Source organism: Arachis ipaensis, chromosome B6 (genome assembly GCF_059453495.1).
Source record: "Arachis ipaensis isolate K30076 ecotype BB chromosome B6, ASM5945349v1, whole genome shotgun sequence".
Classification (NCBI taxonomy): domain Eukaryota; kingdom Viridiplantae; phylum Streptophyta; class Magnoliopsida; order Fabales; family Fabaceae; genus Arachis; species Arachis ipaensis.
In genome coordinates, this window is record NC_142441.1 from 17,825,598 (window position 1) to 17,838,156 (window position 12,559).

Sequence of the window (12,559 nt, forward strand, 5' to 3'; positions counted from 1 at the left end):
TTGACCTAAGTCTTACTTGATCTTCATGTTCTACCCAATGAAAAATTCTCCTTGTGTCGTTCATGGGAATATATCGGCAGATATAAAAGTGTGAAAAGTGTGATTCATCTGCACCCTTGGTTTCAAAATGTCTTTCCTTGATTTATATTATATCTTTATCAACAAACATAGTAAGAGTAAAGAGAGAACCAATGTCATTATACATGAACAACCTAGTCCATGTTGGGTCTTCCTCGGTAACATAAACATGCCAAACAGAAATGTGGAACACTTCCTCGTCATGATCAGATGCAGCAAGGCAAAGCTTTTGATTGAGAATCATGAGCATGTAGCAATGAGCCAGAGCTTGTTCAAGAACAAAAATCTGTTGAAAAGTGTTAGATAATATTGAGAAGCATACAATATAAGGGTTTGTTCTTTCAACATCCTCATCCGAGTATGTTACTCAATAAATACATCCATCAAGTGTAACGTAAGTTGTATCTATAGTTTGTACATATGGTGGATTCACTAATAATAATTGGAGGGAAAAAAGAAAAATTGTTGCGATCATTATCGTTGGATTTACCGACGGATAGATCTCCCAGTAATCCGAATTAGTGCAACGCTGCGTTTTGGTCATTCGAAAAGCGTTACTATTGGATTTATCCGCCGATAAATTCGACGGTTATCTTGTCTTAAATTCGAATCACGGACCCTTTCCCCCCTCATTTTGAACTTCTCTCTCTCTCTCTCTCTCTCTCTCTCTCTCTCTCTCTCTCTCTCTCTCTCTCTCTCTCTCTCTCTCTCTCTCTCTCCAAACCACCTCTGACAGCTCCTCCACTAGCTTTGGCCACCACCAACAACGTTCAAAGACTACATGGACTCTTTGTGTCATGTCGGTTGCTCTATCGCCGCTGTTTTTGTTGCTTCCGCCACTACTGCCGTCGCTACTACTGCCACCGCTGTCGCTACTGTTCCCTATATCGTCGGAGTTGCCTCCTTCCTCCCTCCAGGTATGTTGTCCTCCTCCTTCTTCTTATTATTTTTTTCCAATTTATTTATTAAAAAAACCTCATACAGCTCTGCCGATTGACCATTGCCGTCGTGACTTCACCGCCCATTCTACCACCATGCTAGAAAAGTCCTCTACGTTGCCATTGTCTCCAAGTAACTCACTAATTAGTTTTAGGTAGTTAAATTCTAAATCCTAATTTATCTAATTTTAATTTGTTATGTATTATAAAATTTGCAATTAAGATGTTTGTATTAGGGATTTAACTGTTTTTCAGATTTAGTTCATGTATTAGTTTAGATTTAGGGTTTATTAATTCTATTTTTCAGTGATACCTTTCCCATTGGGTTTGTTCTCATTAGTCTGAATTAGTTGATTCTGTTTCCTATTTCCACCTGGGGCTCTCTCTTGTTTCCTTCTAAGAGACCTTTTGACCATCATCCATGGCCCAAAGTCAGGAGGGTTCTGATTTAGTCTTTGGCTATGCTGATCTTCATCACAATTTGCTTCCTTACTTGCACCGAGAATTTTGCCTCCTTCCTAAACCGCTACATTTCTGTCAAAGGCATCTCTGACCATCGTCACCTGTTGTTCATGACTATCCACTAGTCCTTTACTGCATTGATCCGCCTTGTGGCCATATTTTCCACACGAAAAACAGATAAAGTGCAAACCTTCATACTCCACATTGAGGGTACATCCTAGAACCGAGATTCTGGGGTCGAGTTTTTTAGATAGATCAATTTCAACACATATGTGAGCAAACCTTTCCCTAGAGTGGATTGAAGTAGCTCGATCAATCTTTAACATGGTACCAATGGTAGAGCCAATCGCCACAAAAAGTGATGATCATAGATATCGATAGGCAGGCTAGGGATACGAATTCACACCGCAATCTTCTTCATTTGGCCTTTCGAAGAGAGAAAGAAGGGTCTCCAACGTTGGACAATAAGATAATGTCTGGTTATCATCCATGGGCCTCCCATAAGTGCGTGAGCATAGTCTTCTTCGTCTGAAAAATAAACAAGAAAATAATCATGATTCATGTCAATAACATTAATCTTACCTTTCTTAACCCAATCTCTGTTAAGGCGTTGTTCCATAAAGCTGAAGTAAACTCTTTTTCCAAGCACTTTAATAATGAGAACCGCTTTCCATGGCTTATACCATTCATCAAAATCTTCCTTCGACATGGGAATCAATGGACACAAATCAAAAGGTTTTTCTTCATTCATAGGGTCCTTCTACCTTCACTGTACCATTTGTCCTCTAGGTTTGGGGCATCCTCCACTATATCATCTAGGTGACTCGCCTCTCCCTCCAACAAAATTCCTAGAGTAGATAGCAGCGACTCCTTATAAGAAACTTTCATTGACACTTTAGGATTTGGCTAGTCCTCCATTGTCTCCTCTAATGAATCTGCTTGTTGGTTTAGATCAAGATCAGTCCTATCTTTGACTTTTTTGGTGCTCTATTGAACAAGGTCATATTCTTGCGGTAAAATCCTAGCAGAGCTATCAAGGTCCATGATAATATACTTCATTATTATTTAGCAAGATTCTTTTTTTCTCATTGCCCATATCTAATATGCATTTAATCTTATTAGTGCGATAATTCACTTGCTTTTTACCTATCATCATATCATTATATGTGGTCAAATCATGAAATAACATGTATCACTAATGATCCACATTATCAAGCCACGTCAGCACGCTGTTAATGGAGAATAGGTCAAGGAGTAACATGGGGTACTTTTGTCAATCTCAAGAACGATTTTGGTGCACGACACCAATATCAAAGACTACTTTGAGTTCTTCGGGTATCTATAAAGCACGGATACTTTGTTGGGTTGCCGTGTCCACGTGTCGGACACATTTTAGACACAACACTCATCGACATGCATGTCTGCCGTGTGTAACCGTGTGTTAGTAAAAAATAAAAAATTCTTCTTCGGACATGCTTGGACACACCTAAATACCATCACGTGTCAACATGTCCAGCCTTATTCTTAAGATATATTCTTAAATAAAGTTAGAAATAGTATATATTATTGGATTCTGATCCTCTAAAGTTGTATTGTCACTTTAGAGAAAAAAATACACCATTAATTACCATTAAATTAAGATAATGGGGCTTATAGATAATAAATGTTACAAATTTAAAGGTGATTGATTAAAGCATCACTTTACCACTTTACTAACATTGTCACTTTAGAGGATCTTTTTCCTATATTATTATTTATTAAAATAAAAAAATATTTTAAATATTTTATATAATTAAAATAAGATAATAAAAATAATTAAAAAATTAATTTGTTTTAATATCAATAAAATATTAAAATATCGTTACGATTTTTTTTAAAAATACTTTATATTAATATATGTTTATAAAATTTTAAAATTCGTATGTCGGCGTGTTCCGTGTCGTGTTGTATCCGTGTCTGTGCATCATAGTCGGGTATGGATTTCAGCATTGATTTCATCATTAGCATTTTTCAGCGGCTTTAAAACTATTTCTTATTGTTAATAATTGTAGAGAAAACGTTTTAATATTAGGAAAACTATTAGAAACATTTAATTATCAAAAAGGATTTTTTATATTAAAATTATTAAAAAAAATTAAAGAAAATGCTACTTGTACAACAAAATTCAGCTTTTGATCAGCTTTAATATTATTTAATTAATTTTTAATTAAAACATATTCCTATTTTTTAGGATACACATTTATAATTAAGGTTAATTTAAATTTTAAAAACTAAAATTTCTCTAACTTTCTACCCACTTCATAGTTAGTTATTATTTTCTTCTTTTACATTTCTTCTCTCTCTATATAACACGGTTTTCTTCTTTAATATTCCAATTTGTATCTGCAGAAAAAAAAAATTCAAAATCAGTGCATTTAGAAAAAAATTAATCCCTTACATATTACCTTTGATAAAATGCAGGATCTATTTTATGACTTTTTAGTGATGAATGGTCGAATATAATTATATACACAAACTAAAATATTTTCAATTATAGTTTTTTTTTTCAATTGTAACACATCTAAAATTATTAAGTTATACAAAAAAAAATATTTTTAAAACACATCCAAAATCCAAAATCCAAAATCATAATTCTAATTTAAATTTAAACATTAAAAAACAATTGTAAGACATCTAAAAATATTTTTGAAACACATCCAAAATCATAAATATAAAATCTAAATTTAAACATTAAAAAATAATTGTAACTCATACGTCACCCTTATCCTCGGTCGCCCGGAGTGCTCGGCACGTGGGCAAATAAACTCAGTTCCACGTCAGCCGCCCGAAAAGCTCGGCACAGAAGCAGGCAGCAACGGCCTCACCCAGCCGAAAACAAGAGACGTGCTCAGCAAACCTAATCACCAAAATAGAATATATCATAACCAACCTACAAACTAGGACTTATCCACCAACGGGTAAAAACAACTCCTATAAAACCGAGCTAGTATCCTCGGTTAGCTCTCAGGTTCTATCACTCTCAATCTTCTACTATTTACTTTAAACTCATTCACTGAGAATCATTACTGACTTGAGCGTCGGAGTATCTTGTGCAGGTATTCCGCCGCGGTGTTTGACCTCGGCCGACGTAAAGCTCTTCCTCTTTGGTGGCGACTTACTCGGAAGCGCTTAAGCTCGGCCTCCCTCGTGTTCGGATGAACCACTTGGCGCCCACCATGGGACCGGAGTACATCAAACCCCACTTTTTCCTTCATTTAATCTTCTACTCTATTTTGCAGGATTCCCGATCCTCGAACATGACTGACAAGGAAAGCCCACAACTCTCACAAGACGACCTCCTGGCTCGAATCGCCGAGCTTCAAGCAGAAGTACGAAGAATAGCCGAGCTGTCTACATAGAACAACGGAGAAAGCTCCAAAGGCATCAATGATGTTCTTCAACGGCCCTAACAATGAGCCCGTTCTTTGCCGAGCATATCCCACCTACCTCGATGGTGCTACGTTACTCTGGTTTTCTAAACTTTCTGCAGGTTTAATTTCCTCCTTTGAGGATCTCGCCAGATCATTCATTGATTATTTTGCTGCATCAAGAATCTACGTACATGGATCGGACTATCTCGGCACCATCAAACAGGGTCAGCACGAGAGCCTGAAGGACTACATGACCAGATTCGCTGACGCCACTATAGAGATCCAGGACCTGGACCCGACCGTTCACCTGCACGCTCTCAAGGCCGGCCTCAGGCCCGGCAAATTCCGGGAGACCATTGCCATAACAAAGCCAAAGACGCTAGAGGAATTCCGAGAAAGGGCGGCAGGCCAAATAAAGATCGAAGAACTCCGAGAAGCCCAAAATCGGACAAACAACCACATCAGAGAGACAAAGAAAGAACTTTCAGATCGCCAGGCAGCAGAGACACTAAGAAACTTTCCAAGCCCACGTCGAAATACAACATATACACCCGATTTAATACAAGAAGAGAAAACATCATCAGAGAAATCCTCAACGCCAAAATCATAAAGCCACCAACTCGAGCAGGGAACTACCAGGATCAAAGGTTCGTGGATAGGACAAAGCATTGTGCACCGAAAGTTCGGTCACACCACGGACAACTGCATCGTCGCGAAGGACCTCCTGGAAAGGCTGGCACGCCAAGGGCTCTTGGACAAATATATCGAGAGCCGGAAGGGCAGAAGAGGAAACTCGGACAGGGTTGAGAACAAGCAAGCAGTGGCCGATGACAACAAAAAAGAGAGGACGACTCCTGATCCACCAAGAGGAGTCATTAGCCACATATCAGGGGGATTCGCAGGTGGAGGTGAAACAAGCTCGGCCAGGAAGCGAAGCTACAGGACGATGCTAGCAATCGAAGGAACCATACAGCCAAAGAAGGACAAAGATCCAGATGTCACAATATCCTTCAACCAAGCAGACTTCAGATCGGCAAGCCCTAACCTCGACGAACCCGTGGTAATCTCCATCCAGGTCGGAGAACTGTTGGTAAGAAAAACGTTGCTGGACCCAAGTAGTAGCGCTGATGTTTTATTTTATTCTATCTTTATAAACATAAAATTATCAGAAAAACTGATACAGCCCTCCTCGGGAGAGCTAATTGGGTTCTCCAGAGAGAGAGTCCCCATCATGGGACACATATGGCTAAAGACCACAATGGGAGAAATCTCTATGTCAAAATCAATTGATATTCAATACCTAATAGTAAACTGTTACAGCCCTTACAATATTATAATTGGGAGACCCACCCTGAATATATTCAGAGAGTGGTGTCCACATTACACCTGTGTGTCAAGTTTCCAGTACAGAAAAATAAGATAGCTACGGTGTACGCCGATCATCAAGAAGCTCGGCAGTGCTACAACGCTAGTCTAAAACTAGTCCAAACAAAACAAGAAGCTCGACCTCAGGTTCAAGCAATCCACACTTCTGCCGAGACAGCGACACTAGCTGACCTAGACCCAAGGGAAGATCTCGGTGAAAGACCTCGGCCAATGGACAACCTTCAACAAATAACACTAACAGCAGATGACAAACAATACACATACATCGAAGAAGCATTAGAAGGGGAAGACCGAGCAAGACTCATACACATACTGCGTAAGAACGCCGACCTTTTCGCGTGGACACCAGATGACATGCCCGGAATAAACCCAGAAGTCATCTACCACAAGTTAGCAATTGATAAAACAGTCCGACCCGTTGCACAGAAGAAAAGGAACCTCGGAGAGGAGAAAAAATGAGCAGCACTCGAAGAAACCCAGAAGCTCCTCAACGCAGGTTTCATCAGAGAAATTCGCTTCACCACATGGTTGTCCAACGTGGTAATGGTAAGGAAGAACTCAGATAAATGGTGCATGTGCGTCGACTTTACAAACTTAAACAAAGCTTGCCCTAAAGATGCATATCCATTGCCTTGCATTGACAAATTAGTTGATAACGCCTCTGGTTTTAAAGCTTTGAGTTTTATGGATGCATACTCTGGTTATAACCAGATTCTAATGCACCCAGAAGACCAAAGCAAAACCGCTTTTATAACAGAACATGGAAACTTTTGTTATAAGGTAATGCCCTTTGGCTTAAAGAATGCAGGTGCGACATATCAAAGGCTAATGGACAAAGTATTCCAATAGCAGATACGCCGCAATATGGAGGTCTATGTAGACGATATGGTAGCAAAAACACCTATGCAAGGGTCACACTGTGACGACTTAGCAGAGATCTTCAAACAACTCCGAGTATATAACATGAGACTCAATCCGGACAAATGTGCTTTTGGAGTACAAGGAGGGAAGTTCCTTGGGTTCATGTTAACATCGCAAGGCATCAAAGCCAACTCAGAAAAATGCAAAGCCGTGCTGAACATGACAAGCCCAAAGACAGTAAAAGAAGTCCAGCAACTAGCAGGGCGAATAGCTGCCTTATCACGTTTCCTACCTGCAGTGGCAAACCGATCTTATCATTTTTTCCAGACATTCTCTAAAGGCAAGAAGTTCACATAGACAAACGAATGTGAGAACTCTTTTACCGAACTCAAACAGCACCTAACATCACCACCAATCATCCAAAGACCAGAGACAGGTAAACCATTGTGTTTATACCTATCAGTATCTAACCATGCTATAAGCTCGGTATTAGTAACAGAAACAGGAAGAAAGCAAAACCCAGTATACTTCATCAGTAGGGTGCTACAACCAACAGAAACAAGGTACCCGAAGATAGAACAATTGGCACTAGCACTAATCACCATGGCAACAAGACTGCGGCACTACTTCCAGAGCCACACAATCATAGTACGAACAGACCAACCGCTAAGACAGATATTAACTAGACCCGAGCTCACCGGCAGATTAATAAAATGGTCGATCGAGCTCTCCGAGTTCGATATTCAGTACGAATCAAGGAAAACACTGAAGTCACAAGTGCTAGCCGACTTTATATCAGAGATGACTAATGACACACAAAATACAGAGGTCAGTTGGAGCATGCATGTGGATGGAGCGTCAAACAAAGAAGGCAGTGGAGCAGGGATACTACTGATGGAAGGAAACAAAGTGGTGGCCGAGCAGTCACTGCGTTTCCGCTTCAATGCAAGCAACAATCAGGCAGAATATGAGGCATTACTCGCTGGACTGAAGCTCGCCCTACAACTACAAATACCCCGAAAAACAGTTTACTGCGACTCTTCATTAGTGGTACATCAAATAAAGGGCGAATTCCAGGTAAAAGATCCTTTGTTAGAGAAATATTGGCTCATAACAAAAGATCTTATTTCAAAATTTAACAAATTTGACATTATTCATGTAAACCGAGAACAAAACACCAGGGCCGATGTGTTATCTAAGTTAGCCACAACTCGGCAAGCCGAAAACACATCGGCACTATCCCAGCTAACACTTGACAAACCGAGTTTTGAGCAGGATACAATTCTGAGTATTACACAGGTCCCAGATTGGCGAACACCTTTTCTCGACTACATCAACACATGCACCATGCCAAATGATGAGCCGAACTTGCCACTCTTCCGAAGAAGAGCAAGCTTCTATACAGTGCTCGGAAACACTCTGTACAGACGAGGACACTCCCAACCACTCCTAAAATGCATCAGCAGGGAGGAGGCCGAGGATGTCATGGCCGAAACACATGAAGGAGTCTGCGGCAACCATATCGGCGGCCGAGCATTAGCAGCAAAGATTCTGCGAACAGGATATTATTGGCCGACGATAAAACGGGACTGCATCTCCAAAGTCAAGGCATGTGATAATTGTCAAAAGCACGCCACCCTCTCAGAGACCCCGGCCGAGGAGCTCCATACCATAGAGGTAAGCTGGCCTTTCGATAGGTGGGGATTGGATATCCTCGGACCTTTCCCGAAAGCGCCAGGCCAGGTAAAGTTCCTCTTAGTGTCGATAGACTACTTCTTTAAGTGGATAGAAGCACAACCACTAGCGCATATAACAGCAAAAAAAGTCCGATCTTTTTTATGGAAAAATATCATATGCAGATACGGTATCCCAAGAGAGATAGTCTCGGATAACGGGAGACAATTTACAGATCATAAGCTCGCTTCCTTTCTAACAAATTTTAACATCAAACATCACTTCAGCTCAGTAGAGCACCCGCAAACCAACGGACAAGTTGAATCAGCTAATAGAATTATCTTATAGGGATTAAAGAAAAAGCTCGGCGAAGCTAAAGGAGAGTGGGCCGATCTCATTCCAGAAATTCTATGGAGTTACAATACCAGCATTCAATCTGCCACAGGAGAGACTCCTTTCAAGCTGGTATATGGCGCAGAAGCACTTATCCCAGTAGAAGTCAGCAGGACCGAGCTCTATGATCAATCGAATAATCTACAAGCTCGGACAGCCGAGTTGGATCTTGTAGAAGAAGAAAGAGACATTTCCGCCATAAAGCAGCGAGCCAGAAAACAATACCTAGAGCGAAGACACAACAAAAAAGTAGTTCACAGGTCTTTCAACAATGGAGACCTCATACTCAGATGCACAGAAGAAGCTCGGAAACCTCCGGCATATGGCAAATTAGCAGCAAACTGGGAAGGACCTTTCCGAGTTCTTCAAAATCTCGGAAAGGGGGCTTACAAACTAGAAACCCTTAAAGGAGATCAACTTCCAGGAACATGGAATGTCTCCTCCCTAAGGGAATATCAGTCATGATGTAGTCTGTAAATTCGCGAATGATGGTACTCTTTTTCCCCTCCGAAGGTTTTCTCCCAAAACACATGGGTTTTACTCGGAGAAGGTTTTAACGAGGCCGGACGCCACAAATCATCATGCCGATGTACCTTGTATTACAAATAAAGACATTTTTTACATTGGTCGTTACCATACATTCCAATAAATGAACATTCAAAATTAATCTGAGCTTCATACTCGGAAATCAACATGCGCATTCCGAGCATAATACTCGGAGAAATACAAACAAACACAAACAATCACCAAGTTATTCAAGCGAAATCTTAAAGGCTCATTCAAACACAAGCCCTATATTAGAGCCTCTGCTCTCCTTATTAACAATTCAATCAGACAAAGGATGGCTTCCGCCATCTTCAATACATACATGCAATCGTTTTTCACATAACGATATACCATGATAACTTATCCAAAATATCAGATTTCATTAAGCAACATAAGTCATTTTTCAAACCGAGCTAAATACTCGGAACCCAAAATATCACTACCGAATACAATACTCGGAAACTGTTCAACAAAGACAAAACACAAGTTTCAAAACCTACTACACCATATACAAAATAAAACAAGCAATAAACTACAAACTTAATCTGCCTTATCACCAATGCTGGACCCCTCGCTACCACTGCCGACAGCAGCCTCATCATCCACGAGCTCACCATTCCCGACAACCTTCATAACATCAAGCTTCGAGGGATCAGCTTCCGGGAAAAGCACCTTAACCTGGGAAACAGCACGCTCAAAACCTTGAACAAAAGCCTCATAGATTCCACCCTCTAACTCTTTGATCCGAGCAGACAGCTGGTCATTCTCGGACTCTATATTCTTCAACTTCTCCGAAGAAGACTTGCGCAGTTTCTGCTCCTCAGCTAATTCAAGCTCTCTCTTCTCTATGGAAGAAGACAGCTCAACAATTTTTTCATCTTTCTTCTGGATAATTCCAGATAACTCTTCAACACGCGTAGCCTCTTTCTCCTCCCGCTCTAAGGCACGCTCCTGGGACCAACCAATAGCAACGATCCGAGCACCAATAACCTAAAAGAAAAGCAACTCAGTAAACAAACAACACTATGAAGAAACACTCAGCAAACACAAACAGTTAGTCATACCTGAAGAAATCGGCTGACGCCAGCCTGGCCCACCTCATCAATCATCTTCATATCATCCGAGAAACAGCAAAGCTCGTCAGCCATAACGCCAAAAGGATAGAGTTTTGCCCATAAGGATCTGCCATGCTCGTTCTCGTCATATCTATGAAGTCTCTTTTGCGATTCATAAGCGGATTCAACCACTTGCAGTATCAGCGATGACTCTCCCTTACCATCCAGTACCTCGGCAAGGCTACCTTTAGCCTATCCTCTCTTTCGCTTAGACCTCGGCCCAGGACCATACTGGGCTATCATAGCAGCAGGCCCCTTCCCCACATTGGAAGAAACTTCCTTCTCACTTTTCTTACGTTGGTTGAAGAAGGACTTCAACCCTGCAGTAGTAATCGCAGGAGCTTTCTCGGCTGCAAATTGCAAACAACCAAGTCAGAAACGACAAAAAAAAAGCAGAAACACGAAACAAACATAACAAAACACAATTACCTATATGATCATACACAGCCTGCCTATCGGTATCCCATTTCAACATCTCGGCAACTGACAACAAACCCTTCGGACCCAGAGACTTAAACAAGAAATCCATGACAATATCATCATCCAGTAACCTATCATCTAAATCCAAGGCCTAGTAAGGCTCGGCACACCAAAACAAAGGAAACCTTTCAACCAAATGCTCGTTCAAGTAAAAGGGAAAGTCCTCGGGTATACTCCTAACCTTAACAAACATCGATTTGAAATCCTTAAACGAAGACTTGTACAGACCAAATACTGCCCGACGAGGATAGCTACTAAGAGTCACCCACAAACCCCTATTCACCCCTTTCGCCTAAAATAAGGAGAAAAACAACCTAAGAAACGGCGGATACTCTAAAAGTTTCATCAAAACCTCAAAAGCTCGAACGAAACCCCATGAGTTATGATGAAGTTGGGTTGGGGCGTAGTTCAACCAGTACAAAACCCCACACTCGAAATCGGTAAAGGGAAGCCTCACACCCAGCTCTGTGAAAAGACAACTATACATATAAAAATAAGACCAATCATCTAATCGATCACAAACCCGATCCTCCTTCCCAAAAGGTAACAACTCAATCTTAACATTACTACCAGGCCTAACCCAAATACCCGACCCCAATAGCTTCACCGATTCATCATCATCAAACTGGGACTTGCGCTCTCTCACTCTAACGTCTACCCAGTCATATGAACTACCCACATTACAGTTCTCCATCAAGAGCAAGGAAAGAAAAAAGCAAGAAGATGAAGAAGAAAGAAGGAAAGAATCAGAACTGACCTTGCTTGCTCATTTTTTCAGACAACGAGAAGAAAATAACCTTTATCCCAAAATACAGCAGTTTGGAAAGAAAAATAAAGTGCAAGTAACATAAGTTCCACAAAAGAAACGGTTACCAACCCTGTGCATTTACTTCAGATTGGCAAAAAAGAGGGAGGCATTAAAACCACTACAAAATCCAATGGACAGGGGTGCCTAGAGAAACAGAGCGGTTTTCACATCAATCACTTCATACTGGCGCAAAGTACGAAGACACTCAAAACGTTCTGCATTCCAAACAGAACCAAGCTGAGCTTGGGGGCTGCAAGGAGCGTATACGATAACAACTCAGCAACCGAGGATTGCGTCGCTTTTGGTCCTAAAGCTCGCCTTAGTCCTGTCCAAACCAAGACAAGCTTGGGGGCTATGATACGTCACCCTTATCCTCGGTCGCCCGGAGTGCTCGGCACGTGGGCAAAT

General features: G+C 41.0%; 2 protein-coding genes across 2 annotated transcripts; both read left to right on the forward strand.

Annotated features, from left to right (window-relative positions):
- Positions 1 to 4,904: 4,904 nt before the first annotated feature.
- LOC148554755 (uncharacterized) lies at positions 4,905 to 5,498 on the forward strand. The gene has a single exon (XM_088490475.1). The coding sequence runs from the start codon at positions 4,905 to 4,907 to the stop codon at positions 5,496 to 5,498; it is 594 nt and encodes a 197-aa protein (XP_088346601.1).
- Positions 5,499 to 7,738: 2,240 nt separating this feature from the next.
- LOC107646425 (uncharacterized) lies at positions 7,739 to 9,667 on the forward strand. The gene is made up of 2 exons (XM_016350608.1): positions 7,739 to 8,812; positions 9,158 to 9,667. The coding sequence occupies exons 1-2, from the start codon at positions 7,739 to 7,741 to the stop codon at positions 9,665 to 9,667; spliced, it is 1,584 nt and encodes a 527-aa protein (XP_016206094.1).
- The last annotated feature ends 2,892 nt before the right edge of the window (positions 9,668 to 12,559 follow it).